Below are 22,338 nucleotides of genomic sequence, written 5' to 3' on the forward strand. Positions count from 1 at the left end.
CACCAAACAGAATACTGAGATTTATTTCAATCCCTGTCTCTTAGTCTCTGTCTCTCAGTCTCAGTCTTTCCGTCTCTGTCTCTCCACCAAATACTACCTAAGTGACTGACAAAGTTAATTGTTAGAGACAATTAATTTTAGTTGGAAACTAAAGTATCGGTTTAAAATTCTTTGAGGAACAAAATGAATAAATACTCCAAATTAAAAAGGACTTGATTTATCAAAATAAAATTATGAAAAAGTTTAGGAAACCAGCAATTTTTTCAAATTTTGTCCAACTAACAATTAATTTTAGTTAGAAACTAAAGTAGCGGTTTAAAATTCTTTGAGGAACAAAATGAATAAATACTCCAAATTAAAAAGGACTTGATTTATCAAAATAAAATTATGGAAAAGTCTAGGGACCATCAACTTTTTCAAATTCTGGCCAGCATGTAACCAGCAAAAAAAAGTGAGCTATTGGATGAAATTTCACACCAATCTCATATCATTAAAATCATTATTGATGGCTATTTGATGGTTACAAATCACAAAAGTTGCAGTCTCTAACACTCCTCTAAAATTATTATAATTTTAATATAAAAGATTAAAATAAGTATTTAACATATTAATATAATATTTGTATCCTCTCAAAATGATTAGTAAGATGAAAAGTATGGAACCAATTTGCAAAGAATACACGACAAAATAGGGTAAGAGTGAGTTCATTTTTTCAAAAAAATATTATGCAAATAATTAGTTTTGATAATTACACGGAAAAAATGTTTATTCTTTTATATTTCACCTGGCAAGTGCCAGTTACGCCGAAGCTAGCTAGTAAGCTACTAAGCACAGTGGAGGAGAGAGAGAGAGAGAGAGAAAATATCAAGGAATTTTTATTCCGTTTATCGGTTTATCGAATCATATTATCGGTCAATGAGATGTTGCGACTTCACAAAGTGTACCATCGTTTATCTCTCCTCCATTTCTCGCCATTATCGCTCCCTTCTTCTCTTCCTTCCTCTCTCTCCCCTCCACTCCCCCGCCTCTCCCTCCGCCACACTCACAGATTCTCTCTCCCTTCCATGGCCACTTCCCGCCTCCGCAATTTAGCGCCTATCACTGCTCTTCCTGCTGAAGACAGTGCCGCTGCTGCCTCTAACGGCACCGTTTCTTCCTCTGCTGCAATCACTACTTTCGCTGATTACGAAGGTTAGCCAGCTTTAAGATTTCTCTATTCTACTCTTTTTGTTACTCCAACTCAGCTCAAACTATATTATTGCGAATCTCAGTTGCTGATTGTTCTTGTTTGTTTGTTTTCCTTTCGTGAATTGATGATTGCGATCTTTTTAATTTCGTGAAGTATTAGTTCGCTTTGATTATCTTTCTGATTTTGTCATTGTTATAAATTCGTTTTCTCTGTAACTGAGATTCCTAATATTATCTTAGCTTTAATGCGCTCCAGTGTGGTGCAATATGAGTGAACGCGTGTAGTTTTGTTAAAATCTTAAACAGCTACTTAAATTGTTGAAATATTTGGCAGCTAGTCAAAGTTTTAGTTTGATCCGATTATGTGGAGTTTTTCTTTGTCAATGCTTACGATTTGAACTATTGAAAGATTGAGCACCAGAACTGAACTACTGAAGAGATTAACTTCATTTTCAGTTATACGATAATTTGTACATCTATTCTTCAGGCTTGGGTTGGAATAGAATATAGTTGACAAATCCATATCCTCATACATGTTTACAGCTGCTGACAGTTGCTGTGATTAATTTATGTTAGATGACTCAAGCTTAGGAGCGGGGTATCGTGTTCCTCCACCTGAGATCAAGGACATTGTCGATGCACCACCAGTTCCTGCATTGTCATTTTCTCCACTTAGAGATAAAATTCTTTTTCTGAAGCGAAGAGCCTTACCTCCACTCTCAGAATTAGCAAGACCAGAGGAGAAGTTGGCTGGTGTACGTATTGATGGAAAAAGTAATTGTAGGAGTCGTATGTCATTTTACACTGGTATAGGGATCCATCGGATTCTTCCTGATGATACACTAGGCCCAGAGACTGAAGTTCATGGTTTACCTGAGGGTGCAAAGATAAATTTTGTTAATTGGTCTCCAGATGGCCGTCATTTATCTTTTAGCATTCGTGTGAATCAAGAGGACGGTGATAGCAGTAAATTTAGAGTATGGATTGCAGATGTGGAAACAGGGATGGCTAGGCCTTTGTTTCAGTCACCTGATATACACTTGAATGCAGTATTTGAAAATTATGTTTGGGTAGATAACTTTTCATTGTTAGTTTGCACTATTCCACTATCTCGTGGGGCTTTGCCAAAAAAACCTTTGGTTCCCGGTGGCCCCAAAATTCAATCTAATGAGGAGAAAAACATTATTCAAGTAAGAACATTCCAGGATTTGCTGAAGGATGAATATGATGAAGATTTGTTTGACTACTATGCCACATCACAGCTTGTTTTAGCTTCTTTGGATGGTGCAACAAAGGAAATTGGTCCCCCCGCTGTTTATACTTCTATGGATCCTTCCCCGGATCACAAGTATGTTTTGATTAGTTCGATTCACAGACCATACTCTTTTACTGTGCCTTGTGGAAGATTTCCAAAGAAGGTAGAGTTATGGAGAGCTGATGGGAAGTTAGTGCGGGAGCTTTGTGACTTGCCCCTTGCAGAGGACATTCCTATTGCAATCAATAGTGTGCGAAGAGGGAAGCGTTCCATTAATTGGAGATCTGACAAACCATCTTCACTTTACTGGTATAGATCATTTACTGATGTGGGGTGTGCACTAGGGACATTATAAATTACGATAAGTAAATTAAGCATACAAAACAAACACAGACAGGCATATGCGCTCACACACTCCCTTATTGATTAGAAATTACACTATAATTGTTCTGCTGTTTTATCTCAATAATTTCAAGTTTCTAAAAACTTACTTCTGACGAGTTCTTAAATTCTTTCATTACTGTTGAGAGATAGAACATAAGCACACACATCCAAAGCCTTCCCTCCCAAAAAGATGGAACTACAATCTATTGTCATCTATATTTGAAAGCCTGTGATCATGGAAGATTTTGTTCAGTCATTTGAAACATAGGTGAATAGTTTTATGCCCCCCTTTTTACTGAAGAATTCATGTTGATGATCAATGTATGATTAAATATGGTTGTTTTGTGACTTGTATAATTATTATTGTTGTTGTTGTTGTTGTTGTTGTTGTTATATGGATAATCTTTTTCTTTTCTTAATTAAAATTGTTCTTTATTTAATATAAGAAATTGAATGTTTGTCCTGCATTTGCAGCTTTTGTATCCCAAATTTTTTGGGTAAAAATGTCATTATCTGTTAAAATTACTCTCATTTGATGTTCTAGGGTAGAAACTCAAGATGGAGGCGATGCAAAGGTGGAAGTTTCTCCTCGTGATATAATTTATACAGAGCCTGCTGAACCATTAGACGGTGAACAACCAGCTATTCTACACAAGCTTGATCTCCGTTATGGGTATGGATTCAAGTTATTGTTATACATCAGTCTTATCTCTCTATATTAATTTTAATGCTATGATCATCTATAGTAATTTTAAGAATATTTTTTTACCATTTCTGTTGAACTCTTTTTTTGTCCCCCGATTGTTGATTTTTCTTTTCTTTTCTTTTTTCTGAATTGGACAATATCAATTTCATGCTACTAATATCTTCTAAACTATCATAAAGTCAACTTAAAGTCTTGGTTGATCATTGGTGTTCCCAATTTTTCCATATCTACAGAGGGATTTCTTGGTGTGATGATTCATTGACTTTGGTATACGAGTCTTGGTATAAAACACGGAGAATAAGAACATGGGTAATATCTCCTGGAGCTGAGGATGTGGCTCCACGAATTCTCTTTGATCGATCATCAGAAGACGTCTACTCTGATCCTGGATCTCCCATGCTGCGGAGAACTCAGGCTGGGACATATGTTATTGCCAGGATAAAGAAGGAAAATGATGAAGGTAGATATATTATACTGAATGGAAGTGGTGCTACACCAGAAGGGAACATTCCATTCCTTGATCTATTTGACATGTAAGTGTCTTGAACTATTTGCCTCCTATAGCTGTCACACATTCTCATTGATGCTAAGGTGGCTTGAACAAAATGTTACAGAAATAGCGGTAAAAAGGAACGGATCTGGGAGAGTGATAAGGAGAGGTACTATGAAACTGTCGTTGCTTTGATGTCTGATCAAGAAGAAGGGGATCTACATTTAGATCTGCTGAAAATTCTGATTTCAAAAGAGTCAAAAACCGAAAACACCCAGTATCACTTTGTCAGATGGCCAGATAAAAAATTAGTTCAGATTACAAGCTTCCCTCATCCATATCCTCAGCTTGAATCATTGCAGAAAGAGATGATCAGGTATCAAAGAAAAGATGGGGTTCAACTCACTGCTACCTTATACCTGCCACCGGGTTACAATCCATCAACAGATGGCCCTTTGCCGTGTCTGTTTTGGTCTTACCCTGGAGAATTTAAGAGCAAAGAAGCTGCTGGGCAGGTTCGTGGTTCTCCAAATGAATTTCCTGGGATAGGTCCAACATCAGCCCTTCTTTGGTTGGCTAGAGGGTACGAGTTTCTTTTACCGAGTCTTTCTTGTGTTTTACCATTTCTGGTTTAGCACCTCTTTCTCAGTTGCTTCGATCTCCATTCAAAAATATATTCTACATGTCAACTAAGCTGAACTGTCCTTTGGTGGGTGAAATGATGCAGATTTGCAATTCTATCAGGACCTACTATTCCTATTATTGGTGAGGGCGATGAGGAGGCAAATGATAGGTAAATAGATAATGATATTGTTGTAGTTGTGGGATCATTACCATATGTTTACTGCTACTCAATTGTTCTTATGCACCCCGAGTGATCTTCTCTTCATTATCATTTATCTTCAAATCAAATATCTGAATAGCTTTGGGTTCTGTTGTGGGTTTCTTCTTTAACTTGCCTCATAAAGCCTTAGATCCTACCTGATTATATGCTAAATTTTTATCAACCAGGTATGTGGAACAATTAGTTGCAAGTGCAGAAGCTGCTGTAGAGGAAGTTATTCGGCGTGGGGTAAGCTTTATTTTTACTGGGTATGGTGCATTAAGTTACCAATCCAATTGAAATACGATTAATTATCAATTATTTTTTGTCTTGTCGCATCTAGGTTGCTCATCCAAAGAAAATAGCTGTTGGTGGACATTCCTACGGAGCATTCATGACTGCCAACCTCCTGGCACATGCACCTCATCTTTTCTGTTGTGGAATTGCTCGTTCTGGTGCTTACAACAGAACACTTACTCCCTTTGGATTTCAGGTTCTGCCTAAAATACCTTGGGCTTTACTTCCAATGGCTACTATTTACCATAAAAACTTTGTTCTTTTTGTTGCACAGTTCCTTTTAATTTTCTTTTATAGCCTTCTCGTAATACCACGTTGTAGTGTTGTACATGTTATCTTATTTATGAGACTCTTTTTGAAGGTGAAGGCTTTACTCCTTATATTCCAATTTGTTGTAGAATGAAGATAGAACTCTTTGGGAGGCCACGAATACTTATGTAGAGATGAGTCCTTTCATGTCAGCTAATAAAATTAAGAAGCCGATCTTGCTTATACATGGGGAAGAGGATAATAATTCTGGAACATTAACCATGCAGGTAAGAGAGATTTGCAACTCATATATTCTCACAAATTGCCATTAGTTAATTGGCTTTTGTAGTACCTTGGAAGAGACAATCCCCTTGGAACCATACTTTACCCAATTATTTACCTGATGCTTCTGTCCTTTCTCCTGCACTGCAGTCAGACAGATTCTTCACCGCTCTGAAGGGTCATGGGGCTCTTTGTCGACTGGTGATTCTGCCTTATGAGAGCCATGGCTATACCGCCAGAGAGAGCATAATGCATGTTCTATGGGAAACAGACAGATGGCTGTACAAATACTGTGTATCAAGCAGTTCTGATGCAGACTCAGATTCAGTTAAAGAGAAAGAAAGTATAGAAACTACAGATGCTGAAAAGAAAGTTGTTGCTACCAGTGGAGGTGGCGGTAAAGAGGAGTCTGATATTGAATATGATGAAGTTCATTCTCTGCCAAGGTCATCCTTGTGGTAACCTCTTCACCCTTCATATTTTAATCCAAACAAAGCACTTTTTACTGGATTTAGTTACTTCTTTATAATGGTACTTTTGCAAACAGAACAGTCTAGTCCTGGCTTGGCAACGAAAGAATTTAAGACAATAACATTTGTTGTTTAAACTTGTGAAATTGAAATTATGAGAAATCTCACATTCAATCTTAAAGATGTTGTGCTTTTAATGATGCAGAAGAATTCTCAGAAGTTTGGCACGCCAAGGATCAAAATAGAAGCATCCAAAAGATGCACGTGGAATATAGAACAGCAACATGCCTGGGGGCTGGGGCTGGAGTGGAGGATACGATGAAATTGACAAGGATCATCATCATTCAAGTGTGGGAAAGTATACCCACCATGTCATGTCCTTAACAACCTTCCACAGTATTTCTGGTCGATGGCACTTGCCAATTCATATCTAGATGGATTCACCGGGATGTCTCATATATTGCTTGTTTTCAGAATGATAATTAGCTGCTTTGCCAATTAATTTTGCATTTGGCAAGGCAATTTGAATGTAAGAGGAATAAGCATTGTACGAAGTACAAACCAAACCATTTAATTGATCCAATGCAGCTGAACCCTTCTTACTGCCTTGGTTTTGGAGTTGTGATTCTTTTCATTGCATCTACCACTGTTCATTTTTCACGGCACATCTACGAGGTTTATGATGATTGCCAATCATGTCAAATTTTGAAAAATTTAACCCAATAATCCATTCTCACAACTGGATATTGAACCGAGGCCTTTTGGGGTTTAGTGCTTGAATTAGCTTAATCATGCACCAACTCGTTTTATTGTTTATAATGGTGGAAAATGAAAGTTGATGCCTTGCTTTCCAACATAATATGTTGTTTTGGCAGAACATAAATTTCATAAACTCTATCGAATGTCGCTGCTACTACAAGTATGCTAAAAGATGACCATTGATGATAACTTAAAACTGTTAAATAATTTAACATAAAAATAAAAAGTATTAACATTTTAATTATCATCTCCACATAAAAATAACGATGACATTTCAACATAGCTACGTGTTTAGAATGGCGAATTTAGATTAAAGTCCTTCGCTTTCTATTCTTGGTAAGTGCTCAGTTTAAGAGAAACACATCGGCTATTTTTATGTAGCTTTTATGAATCCTCGACAAATTCATTCATGATTTAATTCTAGAAAGAATTTATTTTGTCAGGTGAAAGAACACCCGTAAAAACCAGTAACATTAAACTTCAGAATGAAAAGCAATATCAAAACATTTAGCCTGATGCAGACAAATATATCTAAAGAAAAACTTGATGAAAACTCTAAAAAAAAAAAACAATAATATGAATCAAAATTCCAGTGCAAGAACTTATTTCTTTGAGTCTGATAGACAAATTCAGCTCATCTTAATTCCAAGAGCCAATTGAAAATAGTGAAAGGGGAAAAAAAGGAGACCCCAATGGGCACAAAACAAGAACAGTCTCACTCTTCTTGCGCAATAACACTAATCTCACCTTTCTCAAGCAAATCATAAAAGGCCCTAACTTTTCTCTGTTCATTCCAGTGATGCATCTTCCAAACACTGCCAGCAGCAAGTCCCAGCACTGTCGCAATGCAAATCTCCTTCACAACACTCGGTCCTTTCAATGTAGCATGAGCGATTCTAGGGCCAGCCATTTCCTTTAACCTTCTCAAATCTACAAACAGTTATCAATCACTGCCTTTGTAATCACTTCGAATATAAAATTAGCATATCCAGTAACAATACTAACACGATCAATCTCAAATTGAAGGGGATTACAAAAATAAAAATAGCTATTAATTTTATTTTGCAAAAAGAATAAAAAGAATTATCGTAAATGGAAGAAATCAACAGAATGAAATATCACAACAGTCAGTTGGAATTTGGAAACTAGTTTCGATAGTTGTAAATAGAAATCGAAGATCTGTTATCGTAGTGAGATGAGAAGATTTACCCGAGGCAGAGAGAAAGAGGCGAAAGTTCCTTCCCACACGAATTCGTTGTTGTTGTTCTTCGGTTAGAGAATAGAGAGTGAATAACGGGGAAGCATTGTATATATTTTGGGCTCTGGTTTCATTTCCCAAAGGCCCAACTAACACATTCATCTGGGCTAAAATACTGGCCCAAGTTATATGAATTAGCTAAAGCTCAGACCAAACATCAGAAAAAAAAAAAAAATAACACGTGTAAAATATAGTGCAGATTTTAATTTAGGAGAATATTATGAGTCAATACTCAATACTTTTAGGGTGTATTTAGAAAAGAGAATGAGATTTAGAGACAAAGATTAAGAGATGTATTTGGAGTAAATAGCCAAATTGTCCCCGAAAGATAGCCCATTCTTTAAATGAGTCCCCGTAAGAAAAAGATAATAAAATTTGTCCCCGAAAAATTTAAAATTGGTAATGTTAGTCCTTCCGTCGGTTGGATGATGACGTGGAGGGCTAATGCCACGTGTCACAATATGATTGGTTGACATGTCAGATCGGTAACACGTGGCATAACACGTGTCAGGTCAGTGACACGTGGCATGCCACGTGGCACTTGACATGTAAAAAAGTTATTTATAATCAAAATAGTCCTTGAAAGTTCATACGTAAGTCATTTTCATCCCTAAAATTTTAAAAATTAATCAAATTAGTCCTTATATAATTTTTTTTATTTTTTCTTTTATAATATTAAATTTAAAATATTTTTTGATACTACTAATTTTAATAGAAATGTAATTGACAATCAAAAAATTAGTAATTGTATCTTTTCTTCTTAAAAATTTGTTCAATAAAATTATATCTCTCCTTTAATTCTTGTCAAAATCTCTCTATTCTTTTCTATTATAAAACCTTTTTCTTACATTATTACATTTTGTTGGAATATATATATATATATATATAACCTAAACAAAGTTATATGCTCAAAATCAAAATTTATGTATGTTAATCTAAATGAAAGTAATAACGTAATGAAAAAAAAGATGTATAAATTTTTATTAAATTTGTTTAGGTTAACATATATAAATTTTTATTTTGAGCATATAACTTTATTTAGGGTAACAAATACATACATTTTAATTTCTTAATTAATATATATATTCCAGCAAAATGTAATAATGTAAGAAAAAGGTTTTAGAATAGAAAAGAATAAGAGAGATTTTGACAAGAATTAGAGGAGAGAGATAATTTTATTGAACAAATTTTTAAGAAGAAAAGATACAATTACTAATTTTTTATTGTCAATTACATTTCTATTAAAATTAGTAGTATCAAAAAATATTTTAAATTTAATATTATCAAGAAAAAATAAAAAAATTATATAAGGACTAATTTGATTAATTTTTAAAATTTTAGGGATGAAAATGACTTACGTCTGAACTTTCAAGGACTATTTTGATTATAAATAACTTTTTACATGTCAAGTGCCACGTGGCATGCCACGTGTCACTGACCTGACACGTGGCATGCCACGTGTCACCGATCTGACATGTCAACCAATCATATTGTGACACGTGGCATTAGCCCTCCACGTCATCATATGCCACGTGGCACTTAACGTGACACGTCATCATCCAACTGACGGAAGGACTAACGTTACCAATTTTAAATTTTTCGGGGACAAATTTTATTATCTTTTTCTTACGGAGACTCGTTTGAAGAATGGGCTATCTTTCGGGGACCAATTTGACTATTTACTCGATGTATTTGGTATAAAGTATATATTCTTGAATTATATTTTAATATTATGTTTAATTTAAAATAAATATAGAGATTGAAATAAATAAATTATTTTAATATTTTTATTAATTAAAAATAAAGATATTTTTAAAAATAAATATTATTAAAATTTTAATTTCTTCCTTTAAAAATTTTAATTTGTTGTGTTATTACTTTTTTAAAATATTAAAAAAATTAAAATTTTATATTTAATAATTAAAATTTTAGTTCTAATCTCTAATTATTAAATACAATAATAATCTCAATTTCTTAGTCTCATTATCAATCTCCAAAAAAACTAAAATTATTATTTTTATTTTTAACTACTAAATATAATACTAAGTTTTAGACTATATAAATATAATTCCACTTAAAAAATGTCATGAAAATACTAAATAGTAAAAGAAAGCGCAATGAATAATTTAAATATAATTAAATACTCCTAACTGGCAATAAGCAGCTGACGTATTCGTTGACCTTATTCATCATGCATATGACTCAACAGTTGTACATTGTGATTAAAGACATTTGCGTCTTGTCTGGTGTTTTATGTTTATTAAATTGAAAAGTGTAGACTCTGGAAAACAACAATTTTATTAAATTTTGGTTAGTATGTAATCAATTATTATTAGATGAAATTTTACATTATTAAAAATATTATTAATGATTATTTGATGACTACAAATTACAAAAGTTATTGATCTCTGATATTCTTCTTATTAAATTGCATTTTGTTAATAAACTTATAAAGATTTTAGTTTTAATGTAATTTTTAATAAAAACGAAAAACATTATATGTACAAAAGACGTATGTTTAGAAAGAAAGTAAGAAAAAATAATGATAGAAACATTAAGCATGAAAAGATATAATATCATTAAGCAATAAAAATAATATTTCAACTATATATCATTATATTGTATCAATAATTCAATATCGATATTTAGATTGAAGTTATGGAAAAACAAACCCGTGAAGCATGAAAAAAGATAATCGTTTCTATTGGATGGCCGCAAAATAATGGTAACGTGTGCAAGTCGGTCACTTGGAACTCTTTGTTCTCATCTTACTTTAGGATTATACACATATATAACAATGAAAACCTAATTATTTTTTTTGTTATTCTGTTTATTGATATATTTATAGAATTTAATTTTAATATACTATAAATATAATAAAATTTTATATGAAGATATAATTATATAATATTATATTAATAAAAATAATTTTTTATATTAATTATACAAATAATTATTTAAATTAATAAATATAATTAAATAATTATATAAAATATTTTATATAATACATTAAAATTAATTTATTTATAAATAATTCAGATAATAAAAATAAATAAACAAACAAACAAAGTAAGATCCTAATTATATATAACCTAAATATTCATGAGAGTTAAGAAATAATAAAAATGGATCAAGTTCTTTTAACATGGGTAAATTAGTAAAATAAAAAAATAAAATTTAATCATCTTTAAATTAAAATAATAAATTTATACGTAATAAAAATTACAAATTTAATAATAATTATTATGTTATTTTATTACTTTATGGTTTTTCTCATTTTAGAATTTTTTTTCCAAAGGTGAAAATGTATCCCCCAACCCAAATTTTCATTATACCCAGAATATCTTCAATCTTTTGCTGCCTGTTATCACAGGCCAAAGTCTATCTATATTCTATCCACATTTTTTTTCCCGCATAACAACCTGTCGCTATTATTGGAATATATTTTCTTTAAAGTTCAGCTAAATAAAAAATGGTGCATGGACACATGACACTGCCAAATTCTATTAACTGCTTCCTCTGACTTATTTTCCACCGAAGCCACATGATTTCATCAATGGAGAGGCAGAGAAGCTTTTCCTTCAAACCCACAAGGCTTCTGGTCTTCTCATTCATAATCTTCTCCTCCATCTTCTTCATCTCAACCTTCACCATTTGGCTCACCAACTCCACCCCATCACTTCACCAACCCACTATCCATCTTCACTTCAATACCGTTTCTTCTTCTTCTGCTGATGCGGCTGTAGGTGACACTGTTAATGTGGGTCTTCGATCTTTCCCTGTTCAGTTCTTGGCTGGCTCCACCAAAAATTTCACTGGCGAGAGTGTGAAGTTTCCAACTTTTGGGACCCAGAGCAATAGCCTTTTTGGATCCAAATCTGAAGGTGTAGGCCATCATGTTAGTGCTCAAACTGTTAATTTCACTGCAATGCAAGAACATGAAGCTTCAAGTGGAAGGAAGGTAAGCAATGAACAGGAGAAGGTAGCTGCTGGTTCCACTGGGAGAGTTAAAGTTCCGATTTTTGAGAAGATTGAGCAGAAGAAAGCAAAGGGGTGTGATTTGACAAAAGGGTATTGGGCTTTTGATGAAAGTTATCCTCTTTATAGAAAAGATTCGTGCCCTTTTATAGATGAAGGTTTTGATTGTGAGGGGAATGGAAGATTGGATAGAAACTATTCGAAGTGGAGATGGCAACCCAAAGACTGTGATATTCCAAGGTACGGTCAAATTCAATCTTTAATTCTCTATTGTTTTTCGTTTCTAGCAACTTTAGTTACATTGGGATTAAGCTTAAGAATTTCACTTGATTTTTTTTTTTTTTTTTTTTTGCTGAGGAAATGGTTAATTTCAATAAGCTACTGTGTTATTTTCTTGCAAAGGTTCAATGCAACAAGAATGCTTGAGTTGATTAGAGGGAAGCGACTAGTTTTCGTGGGTGATTCGATTAATAGGAATCAATGGGAATCAATGTTGTGCATGCTATTGAGTGCTATCAAGGATCCAAAGAGAGTGTATGAAACTCATGGAAGGAAAATTACCAAAGAGAAGGGAAACTATAGTTTCAGGTTTCTGGTAATTCTGCATACCTTACTTTGTTTTTGTTGCTGCATAATGGATTGCCTGGAGTATAAGATATTTGCACTTTCAACTTTGCAGGATTATCAATGCACGGTTGAATACTATGCGAGTCATTTCTTAGTTCATGAAAGCAAGGCAAGGATAGGGCAGAAACGGAGACCGACGTTGCGACTTGACACCATTGATCATGGTTCATCTAGATGGAGAGGAGCTGATATTTTGGTTTTCAACACCGCACATTGGTGGTCACATTACAAAACAAAGGCTGGGTAGTTAGCTCCACCCTTTATCTTTGTGTATGAATTGTTGGTCTTGATATCATAGCCATTCATAGGTTAAAATTTTGTCAAAAAAAGTATAGAACCTGACATGATTACTTGTAGTTGAAATAAAATGTCTAAACTCCAGAACATGGATAATATATATAGCCTAAAGTTGAATCTTGCTGAGAAAGAATGATGTTCTCTATTGTTCTTACAACGTGCCGGTTTTGGAAAAATGAGTGATCATTCATACAATCATACTTCATAGCTGAATTATCTATTCTTTTTATGAAATACATTTGTAATTTTTGTGGTCATATGACAGGATCAACTACTACCAGGAAGGAACTCTAGTACATCCACGGCTAGACGTTTCGACGGCGTTTAGGAAAGCTTTAAAAACATGGGGCTCATGGGTGGACAGGCACATAAATCAAAGGAAAACCAAAGTATTCTTCAGGAGTTCAGCACCATCTCATTTCAGGTATGCTTATTATGATAACTGACAAATCCATTGTGCAAGAACAGTTTCAGTATCCGAAATACTCGGAGCCAGGGCTACTTATTAATCCGAATTCGATATGTGCAACACAGGGGAGGGAATTGGAATTCTGGAGGACACTGCACAGAAGCAACACAACCTCTTAATGAAACCTTAGGTGGCACAGATCCTGAGAAGAATTTAATAACAGAGGAGATGATAAAGCAGATGAAAACTCCAGTGACAATTTTGAACATAACTGGTTTGTCAGAGTACAGAATAGATGGTCACCCATCAATCTATGGAAGAAAAACTCAAACTCGCAGCATACAAGATTGTAGCCATTGGTGCCTTCCAGGGGTACCAGACACATGGAATGAGCTCTTATATTTTCATTTACAAACAAGATGACATGAGATGCATTAGACTTGAGACTGCCAAGTTCCTTTGCATTGCAGCTGTACATAGCTTGTCAAATATTCCAATCTGCTACTTTTTGGTTTATAGGATAAATCAAACCAAATTGTATTCTTTTCTTGATTTTTCTTCCCCCTCAGGAGGCATGCTATGACCAACTGTTGTAGGCCTTCCACAATCCAACTGTAGTTCACTTAATTCTTTGCATTAACAAAGAGAAATTTCTAATGTTGTTGTGCCATCAATTTCTTATTATTTATTTATTTTGAGTAATGAATAATGGTGTTTTTGAGTTCAAAGGTTTTTTAAGGTAACATTTCCAATATTTCTGTAACAATTGAGTTAAAAGTCTAGATATTATTTTTATTCTATTTTGGTATAAAAAGCTTTATCTCGTCATTTCTACATGCCAAAAGAAAAGAATAGAAAAAATATATATAATGCAAATGATTGTAAATTCACATTTTATTTACCAACCGATGGAAATATGGAATGTAGGTAGGGTTTTCCCAAGTAATCAACGGTAGCAGCAAGTACAATGGGAATTAAGTTAACACCCCCGTTCCTAAAAATAAAAAACAAAAAAAACTGCTTTGATCAATGGAAATATTGACTAACCACGAAAATTGGCAAAATAAGATAAAGTGCATAGAAAAGTTTCATATACCTACAACAATTTTATACCAAACTTTACTCTGCTAGGCTGAAATCTAGAAAACTGATAAGCCTAAAAAAATTATTAAATTAAACTTCAATTGCTGATCACTTATCCTTTTTTGGTCAGTATCTTTGATCTTATTCATATTTGAATCTGTGATTCTTTGTTTGGTTTCCTTATGGAAGATGCCCTTGGTATTTACCATAGACTCGTAGGATGCTGCGATTGTTTATGATACATGCTTGACCTTGCTACATCAATGAGATTGGTTTTTCTTTGCCCTGCCTTGATTAGCAGCAGATTCATCTCTCTTAGAAGCCTCACCTTTAGGAACCGCCCATGGTGGCCTGTGTTCTGGTTCATAGCAATAATCATAGAAGAGCTCCTCACCAGCGTTAATGTTTTTGTTGGCAAATATCCCAACTCGATGATCACCAGCAACCAGCATTACCTATACAACGCATACACAATACAAAATATAATAATGATCTGAAGACTGAAACCAAAGGGCAAGTTTAAATCTCCATAAAAGTTGAGTTTCTCGACCTACCTTTGCAACGCAGTTGGGGCTTTCCCAGTGGTTTGCGAATTTCAACTTATCACCCTTGCGACAAGCATCAAGTACCAACTGAAGAAACAGGTGGTGTGAGATCTTAAAATATTACTTTGAAGGTATAGATACATTCTTCCACTGAGATGTGGAGATGAATGATGAAAGCTAACATAAGGATAGTAAAACGAGAAATTATCTGAACACCACCATGGTTTACAAGAAAATGGTGATTGATATGAGAAACATGCCTGATCATTTAAGTTAAAAAGGAAAGATGAGTTTTCACGATCATATATTTTCCCACGCTTATCTGCTTCTTTATGAGAAATCAGTTCGCCCGTGTATTCTCCTAGGTAATCATTTTTGTTAACTGAGTTCTGAAATGCATTATAAATTCGTGAGGAGAAAACAAAATATCACATTCCTTTGAAAAAAAAACAAAGCAAACAAGTACTGGCATGCCAACCTTTATGAAGGCTCCCCATCCTACAAGAGATGACTTTGCCAAAAGAATCTGACAGAGATGCAAATAAGGAAAACAATGAGACATGTGTGTTAAGGTTCTATTTATGATAGAAACATAAAAATCTTATCAAGCAAACAAATTACTGACCCTCTGTCGTTGCCTTAAAAGCATCCTCATATTTCCACAATGACCATCCCCTCGTCGAGGTGGCTCCCCTAGTGAACCACCGCCGCAACTGTACAAAGAAATGTGTTATATTTCAAGGCATTTTAAAAGACACAGCCCAGTTCCACTGGTACATATTCTTTCTTAAATGGGTTGACTTATAGCTTCAAGAGAGATTTAGTAATGCCATTGGGCATACTTTACACTTATTTCAGATGAATCGAAGCCACTTATAACTTACATGTTTAAGCCCTTTGGTCGTTTGTTTTTAATGTGGTATAATATAGAAATACCCATTGGTCATCCTCAATAATCAAACATTGGGAGTGCCTTTTTTATCTGAAGCACAACTACTAAATACTAATAATTGGAAAACATTACTCCAATGCTGAATTTGTGATGCTTTTGCCTCACTATCATAAACAAAATAATATTTCCTGAAACCAGGATACTTGCGTGCATCGCATGGAAAAAATTATTAAAATGTTGCAATTTGACTCTTCAAAGTAGGCATGAACTAGATCAGAAGCAAAAAGAAAAATTTATGATATATGATAGATGTACTGCATTGTGGATGGCAAAAATAATTTTTATGACTTTCTCTGTAGTCTCTATGAGGAAGTATAAATCTGAGAATTGTCAAGCAAAATGATAAAAAAGGAAAAGAAAAGTTAATAAAAGAAAAGAAAACTAGGCAACATTAAATCAAGTTTAGGGGGTAAGAATAGTTGTAATTTGACATTACCTAACCCAGCAGTTTCGACACACATCTGGATCACATTCTCGTCCAGCTGCAAAACATGGGCATTGTCGACTTCTGCACTGACTCTTAGCACAATGGCATCCTCTATATCTATTTTTGCAGATATCTGAACACCTGAGGTGAAAAAATAATTTTATCATGTTTAGAACATAATTTGTAACAAATATTTGGTGCATAATTTAAGTCAAAACTGCATTTTGAAACCTTCTCTGGCATATAAAAGTTTCTTTCCATAGAAAGCTTTTTATTGATAGTACGTATACAGTATACTCTTGTCAAGACAGCACAATGTCTTGCTTATTTTGAGTTCAAAGATATACATAAACATATTTGATAATATACCCAGACCACCATCATTAACCTTGAAACTTTGGGGCTTTGGGCTATGGATCAAGGCCAACAACCAAATTCAAACGAAGCGATACAAGAAATGAGTAATATGGAATATCCTGCATTTATTGCCTTCTTAGTAGAGAATGTGCACAAACATACCCACAATATTTTTCACAGCAAGTTTCATTAGTCTGACAAGGACAATCCTTTCCGCACATTGTCTGACATTCACATGGGGTATACTGCTTGATAGATTGGTTTTTCCCAGAAGCAATTCTTTTCCAAGCAAATGGGATGCCAGCAGACTTAGAAGAATATTTAGATTTCCTTGTTTTGCCCCTTTTCCGCAGCGTCCGTGACCTTGATGACATCTTTTGGTCCTACGTCATAACCCAGGTTCCAAAGCAATTCACTATCATCTAAGTAATGCTAATTAAATTCATCACAACAAAAAATTGCAAAATTGGATTCTAGTGTAGAAGCTGAATCCTTAAATGGACAAAATAGTTCAGTAAGACAAGAAAGAACACAAGAGACAGAAGACAACAGAGTGGTATGAATGAATGGCTGTGATTCTCACCGTGCGATTTGCAGTGATTTTTCCATTTTCGTCCGTGATTGAACTTGGTCCATTACTGGAGGTGTGGGGAAATGACATGTAAGTAGCTACTTCCTTGCAAGTCTTCAAGCCAGAAAGCAAGTTCCGTGCTATAAGGCAGCTGCAGAGAGTGAATTGTACACGAGCACACACTTAAATAATGGTTTCCAACAAAATATCAAAATTATTATATTCAGGTATATTTAAAAGTTGCTTTATTACTCGAACAAACAGGAGACAATAACCACTTAGTGCATTAAAACTTCAAAAGTAACTATCAACTATAATAGCATAAAACATATTTCAATAAAAACAATTACTGCACAAGTAACGAAAATATTTTACTAATTTATAAGTACAAATATCATATTTGGAACATTACAGAAAAGAAATATAGTTCAGTACTGTGAAGGAAAGAAAAGCATTCAATACACTTTGAATGATGCTTAAACCAACAGGTCCATGGTTTATGTGATGAAAAAAGCAGAATGCTCCATACCTGTTTCTTCCAAACATTTCTACTCCCTTGAAATATAATTCTTTCTCTAGAGTTTTCCAATCTGAGAAACTTAGCTTCTCATCAACTTGCCCTTCCATTGAACTGTACAAATTCTTAAATTCAATCTCATTTTTGGTATCTTTTTGCCTATCCACAACATCTTTGTCAGGTTTTACATTACCACTGCTACCAGAAGTATGTTCAGCAGAAACTTCTGATGATGCATGAGTAACTCTCTGTTTTTCTTCATTGCATGCATCCAAATTTAGGTCACTGCTTCCAGTAACTATATCATCTGAGATTTTCTTCATCTTTTTACTAGAGTTCTGAGTCTGAGAATCGTCAGGAGGCAATATGGAATCGCGTAATGCTGAGTCTGACTTATTTTTGACCTTCCGTTTCCCCATAATTTCTGGGACAGGAACATCAGATTTGAGATCTCCACAACAACCAATATCTTCTGTGAGACGTCTTTCTTCCTGTGAGATAGCTTTAGTACTTTGATTACTTGGCCCCTCTCCACTGGAAGGTGCCAATATCTCATCTGATTCTTCTGTTGCAGTTATCTTACCCTGCAAGGACCCAGGAGTCAAGTATTCTGACAACATCTTGACATCCTTTAACTGAAAGAAAGTAAAATGAGATTAGGTGCAACTCTGTAACCATACACATATATAGAATAGTTCATCCAAAGTGAAGTGGAAAGCATGTATTATTAAGTAACTTCGGTCAATGAAATAAACAACCACTTAACACACATATTCAGCCAATTTTCTTCACAGCATACTAACCCCTCCTACAATGAATATGTCCAGAACATAATGCCAACAGGGTGAAAAATAATCTCACGAGAACCATTTTCATAGAATTTGATGTTGTAAGCAAGCAAAAGGTCTACTTTCTTCCCACCCTGCTTCGAAATAATAATAATAACCGAATTCTCAGACAAGGAGAAGTGTAATACCAGAAGATAACATTGGTCACTGCATGGTTTCCGGTCACCTTCAGGTTCAGACCAAACTGGCTGCTTTTCACTCTGTGAAGTAGAGCATCAATCTAATTTAGTTTTGGAGCCAACCATTTACAACATATCCTGTTTGATATCTGTTTTCATTTTAATTGATGTATTTCACTGATTTCCATCATTTTTCTTTACCATGTTCTATTTTCAAGATATCATGAAATAAAAATAAACAAAATTTTGGTTTCTTCAACTAATTCCTTGACAAAACATGAAATGAAAACTAAAAGTATACCAAACACTCCTGAAGTTGAAGAAAACATAAGTACTGTTCCTTACAGGATATATTAAAGGCTGAGAACATCCATGCAGGGGACAGTCAAACAGCTGCTGGAAGAAATCAGAAAGCAGAGGCACTATTTTAATATCATATCGGATGCCACATGATTAACAAATAATGTTAGAAGGATAATGTTTTAGTATGTACTATGCAACGGCGACAGAAAAGGTTATCAAAAGAATCTAAAGCAGCACTCAGGCTTTTCTCCAAACATATGCCAATGTGAGGTTTGTATTCTCCAGAATCTTCATGGTGCTGATTCTGCCTCCCCATACTTTTTGCCTTGAGATCTTTGTACCTATCCTGATACATAAATATGTCTTCTCAAGATACATCTCAGTTCTGCAACTTATGTTTGCAATACCAAATTATGATTAACAAGCATAGCACACAATAATGTCAACAAAATATTTTAGATTACCTGAATTTCCAAACTGGTACCCTGAACAAACTGACTAACAATATTCAATACCTCATCAGTTAGCCCAAGTTCCTCAAATGCCATCCTAAATAAATTCAAGAGTCAAAGACTGTAATTGTAGAGACTAGAGAATGGAAACATGGACACTAAAATAAAATAGAAAATAATGCACTATGAGCAAAGATTTGAATTTGAACATCGTGTGATCACAATAAGTCTTATTTCCTGAACAGCAGCAAGAAAAAACCATAGAGAAACAAAGTATCTATCTTACTCAGAAATTAAATATGTTAAAAATGAGGACCAGTATATCTAATGACAAAATACTGCTGTCAGGATCCATTGGTCTTGGCATTTTGTCTTTGTTCAAATAAATAGAACTTCTACATGCAAGTAAAGCATCTCCATTTTAACTTACCATAAAAGCCGGTCTTCACCTTCAGAAAATTCATGCTTAACTCCCTCATTTTCTGTTAATTCTTCATCACTGTCACTGCATATCAGTGCTTCACCTCCATGTTTCTCATAATAGATGCGTCTTCTACCAATAATTGACTGATCTTCACTCATTTTCTCATTTCTGTGTTATGTGATATTTAGAAGAGAATACAAAAAACATAATGCAGTATGCATATGGATTGCTCAAATACGATTTAAGATGAAATTCTCTATTTATTCAGCCATGATGTAACAATAAAATTACAACCTGTGATTTAGGGGGTCACAAGTTTAAGCAGTGGAAACAATGTCTTCACTTGCAGACATGTATGTCTACCCTCCTTAAACTAGATCACCATTTAAAGAGAATACAATTCCAGAAACATGTATTTTCACTTTGGTATATTTTGGATACTGGGAAGTGGGAACATATGAAGAGGAGTTTAATATTTGGTGCCTAAAATTCAAATGTACCTGGCCAAATGCATCCAAGTTGTATATGTTGGTATTTTTTCAATGGATGGAAGCCTGATACTTGGTGCTGGTATTCCATGAGGATTGTTCTCTCCTAAAAGTTGAAATAAAGAAAGGTACTTAGACTGAGGTTGGTTAATTCTTGAAGAAAGCATTTCACTGGCCCTGTTTTCCTTGGTCTGTGATGAGTCCCAACTTGAGATAACTGACAAGATAGCTGAAATCTGATGTTGTAGATTCTCACCATTCTTCTGTAATTTTTCCTGCAAAAAACATGAGCGATATTAGCTGCAAGCTACCTAGCAAGCTGTTAAAACAAGAGAATTCCATATAACAGTTGAGGGAAACAAAATCAAATAAGAAACCACAAAGCTGGGGTCCGAAATTCCAATTAAATAAAGCCTTTGGTCGCTCAACAATGAACGAACAAAGAAATTACTTGACTGTAACTTGTAAAACACAACATCTCAAAGCTGGTGGACCCTTTCCATGAATCAAGTCATTCAATTAAAAGCTTACTTTGACAGATATAATTCTCTCCTCCTGGATTTGCTTCCTCATCTGATCTATCTTGCTCGCCAAGGTTCCACTAGTATCTTCCATTGGCTCTCCATGCTGATTCTGTAACATTATATAATACAACTAAATAAAGAAATAAACCAATTACACAGAACACCATACATTAACATTCAGAATAAACAAAAAATAGTACAAAATCATCAACCTCTGTGAATAACAACTCTGGCTACGGAAATTGAAAAACAAAAGAAAAGAAAAATGCATATAACGAATGGGAAGTTCAATTCCAACGCGATCCCACAGAGGATTCACGTGCCATTTTCCAGAGAAACGAATGATTGGAAACAAAATAATGAGCTTAAATTGGAGATTAAAGCCCTACAACTACAAGTGAGCTCAATTATGGTTCTATTTGGTACATAGAGGAACACGTTAAACTACAGCGCATCAGAATACAACAAGATACAAAATGTAGCAGTGTTACTATTACGTAGATGAATTCTAAAATAACGTTAACACACGAAATACAGTGCGAAAAAAAGAAGAAGAAAAAGATATGTTAGAAAAGGAGAATCAGCAGCAGCTAAAGGAAAAAGAACATAAAAATGAAATGATACCTGAGGTTTGGAGGCGGAGTCGGTGGCTTTGGTAACCATTGATTCCCTGCGCTGCGCAGCGCAGAGAAGAGGTTGACGGACGAGAAGGGAGGAAGAGAGATGGAGAGTGAGTACATACAGAAACAGAACAGAACACAGTGATCTTTATTTTATTTGATATTTCACATTTATTCATAGAAACAAAATCTAACGAGAATACAGCGTTTGTTGACGTGCTAACTTTAATTTCCGAGATTTTATTCCTATGAGGAATTATTTATGTGGCCCAACTGGCCATTGTGAATACTATATTAGTCAACTTTACAAATTAGTCATTAAATAAATTATTTGTAAAGAATATATTATAGAAAAAAAATATAATAAAAGCTTGAAAAATAATAAGATTAATTTTGATGTACTGATAATATAATTTTTTTAAATAATTATTTACATAATTAATATAAAAAATAATTATTTTTATTAATATAATATTACGTAATTAGATATATATAAAAAATTATTTTAATACATCAAAATTAAATTCAAATAATATATATTTTTTTACATTTATAAAGATCACGTGGTGATAATCGTTTTTTACTTATATTTTTCAAGGTATATTGCGATTGAGTATGATCCTATCAAATACGGAT

At 34.1% G+C, this 22,338-nt stretch overlaps 4 protein-coding genes across 17 annotated transcripts; 2 read left to right on the forward strand and 2 right to left on the reverse strand.

Annotated features, from left to right (window-relative positions):
• The first annotated feature begins 768 nt into the window (after positions 1–768).
• Positions 769–6,752, forward strand: LOC112756478 (probable glutamyl endopeptidase, chloroplastic). 3 transcript variants are annotated; one of them, XM_025805082.3, is made up of 11 exons: positions 769–1,191; positions 1,765–2,752; positions 3,372–3,500; positions 3,767–4,066; positions 4,148–4,606; positions 4,751–4,816; positions 5,035–5,095; positions 5,190–5,339; positions 5,542–5,679; positions 5,825–6,132; positions 6,350–6,752. In XM_025805082.3, coding segments are annotated over exons 1-11 (2,871 nt in total). In that variant the 5' UTR covers positions 769–920; the 3' UTR covers positions 6,351–6,752. The 3 variants fall into 3 exon arrangements, with proteins under 3 accessions (XP_025660867.1, XP_025660868.1, XP_072075354.1); XM_025805083.3 differs by having other exon boundaries at positions 781–1,191; positions 6,353–6,752; XM_072219253.1 differs by having other exon boundaries at positions 801–1,191; positions 1,732–2,752.
• A 728-nt stretch (positions 6,753–7,480) lies between these two features.
• On the reverse strand, positions 7,481–8,315 carry LOC112758415 (cytochrome c oxidase subunit 5C). 2 transcript variants are annotated; one of them, XM_025807087.3, is made up of 2 exons: positions 8,113–8,315; positions 7,481–7,833 (listed from the first exon to the last, which is right to left on the reverse strand). In XM_025807087.3, the coding sequence occupies exons 1-2, from the start codon at positions 8,261–8,263 to the stop codon at positions 7,619–7,621; spliced, it is 366 nt and encodes a 121-aa protein (XP_025662872.2). In that variant the 5' UTR covers positions 8,264–8,315; the 3' UTR covers positions 7,481–7,618. The 2 variants fall into 2 exon arrangements, with proteins under 2 accessions (XP_025662872.2, XP_072075355.1); XM_072219254.1 differs by having other exon boundaries at positions 7,481–7,853; positions 8,113–8,166.
• Positions 8,316–11,485: 3,170 nt separating this feature from the next.
• On the forward strand, positions 11,486–14,129 carry LOC112756482 (protein trichome birefringence-like 6). The gene is made up of 5 exons (XM_025805090.3): positions 11,486–12,379; positions 12,542–12,734; positions 12,819–13,009; positions 13,329–13,487; positions 13,598–14,129. Exons 1-5 carry the CDS (start codon positions 11,706–11,708, stop codon positions 13,893–13,895), a joined length of 1,515 nt encoding a protein of 504 aa, XP_025660875.1. The 5' UTR covers positions 11,486–11,705; the 3' UTR covers positions 13,896–14,129.
• Positions 14,130–14,348: 219 nt separating this feature from the next.
• On the reverse strand, positions 14,349–21,952 carry LOC112756481 (histone-lysine N-methyltransferase EZA1). 11 transcript variants are annotated; one of them, XR_011873900.1, is made up of 19 exons: positions 21,707–21,936; positions 21,090–21,191; positions 20,815–20,833; positions 20,571–20,664; positions 20,077–20,238; positions 19,659–19,743; positions 19,385–19,540; positions 19,237–19,287; positions 18,901–18,972; positions 17,937–18,559; positions 17,420–17,558; positions 16,999–17,219; positions 16,489–16,620; positions 15,726–15,813; positions 15,579–15,626; positions 15,361–15,489; positions 15,110–15,187; positions 14,762–15,010; positions 14,349–14,466 (listed from the first exon to the last, which is right to left on the reverse strand). XR_011873900.1 is itself a non-coding variant. In XM_072219842.1 (18 exons), exons 1-18 carry the CDS (start codon positions 21,743–21,745, stop codon positions 14,816–14,818), a joined length of 2,430 nt encoding a protein of 809 aa, XP_072075943.1. In that variant the 5' UTR covers positions 21,746–21,936; the 3' UTR covers positions 14,349–14,815. The 11 variants fall into 11 exon arrangements, 7 of the variants coding, with proteins under 7 accessions (XP_072075943.1, XP_072075944.1, XP_025660874.1 ...); XR_011873898.1 differs by having other exon boundaries at positions 19,237–19,284; positions 20,571–20,833; positions 21,707–21,952; XR_011873899.1 differs by having other exon boundaries at positions 16,999–17,210; positions 20,571–20,833.
• Positions 21,953–22,338: the final 386 nt, after the last annotated feature.

This window comes from Arachis hypogaea, chromosome 16, assembly GCF_003086295.3.
Source record: "Arachis hypogaea cultivar Tifrunner chromosome 16, arahy.Tifrunner.gnm2.J5K5, whole genome shotgun sequence".
NCBI lineage: Eukaryota > Viridiplantae > Streptophyta > Magnoliopsida > Fabales > Fabaceae > Arachis > Arachis hypogaea.

What these genes read in the sequence shown, in the direction of transcription:
- LOC112756482 (XM_025805090.3), top strand. Translation starts at nt 11,706, where the DNA reads ATGATTTCATCAATGGAGAGGCAGAGAAGCTTTTCCTTCAAACCCACA. An exon ending in CATTACAAAACAAAGGCTGG is followed by an intron (nt 13,010 to 13,328) that starts GTAGTTAGCTCC and finishes GTCATATGACAG; the next exon opens with GATCAACTACTACCAGGAAG. An exon ending in TCAGCACCATCTCATTTCAG is followed by an intron (nt 13,488 to 13,597) that starts GTATGCTTATTA and finishes TGTGCAACACAG; the next exon opens with GGGAGGGAATTGGAATTCTG.
- LOC112756478 (XM_025805082.3), top strand. Translation starts at nt 921, where the DNA reads ATGTTGCGACTTCACAAAGTGTACCATCGTTTATCTCTCCTCCATTTC. An exon ending in TACTTTCGCTGATTACGAAG is followed by an intron (nt 1,192 to 1,764) that starts GTTAGCCAGCTT and finishes AATTTATGTTAG; the next exon opens with ATGACTCAAGCTTAGGAGCG. An exon ending in AGGAAGTTATTCGGCGTGGG is followed by an intron (nt 5,096 to 5,189) that starts GTAAGCTTTATT and finishes TGTCGCATCTAG; the next exon opens with GTTGCTCATCCAAAGAAAAT.
- LOC112756481 (XM_025805085.3), bottom strand. Translation starts at nt 21,745, where the DNA reads ATGGTTACCAAAGCCACCGACTCCGCCTCCAAACCTCAG. An exon ending in GTACCAGTTTGGAAATTCAG is followed by an intron (nt 19,541 to 19,658) that starts GTAATCTAAAAT and finishes TTTATGTATCAG; the next exon opens with GATAGGTACAAAGATCTCAA. An exon ending in GTGACCAATGTTATCTTCTG is followed by an intron (nt 18,560 to 18,900) that starts GTATTACACTTC and finishes ACTTTCTTTCAG; the next exon opens with TTAAAGGATGTCAAGATGTT.
- LOC112758415 (XM_025807087.3), bottom strand. Translation starts at nt 8,263, where the DNA reads ATGAATGTGTTAGTTGGGCCTTTGGGAAATGAAACCAGAGCCCAAAAT. An exon ending in CCTCTTTCTCTCTGCCTCGG is followed by an intron (nt 7,834 to 8,112) that starts GTAAATCTTCTC and finishes AACTGTTTGTAG; the next exon opens with ATTTGAGAAGGTTAAAGGAA.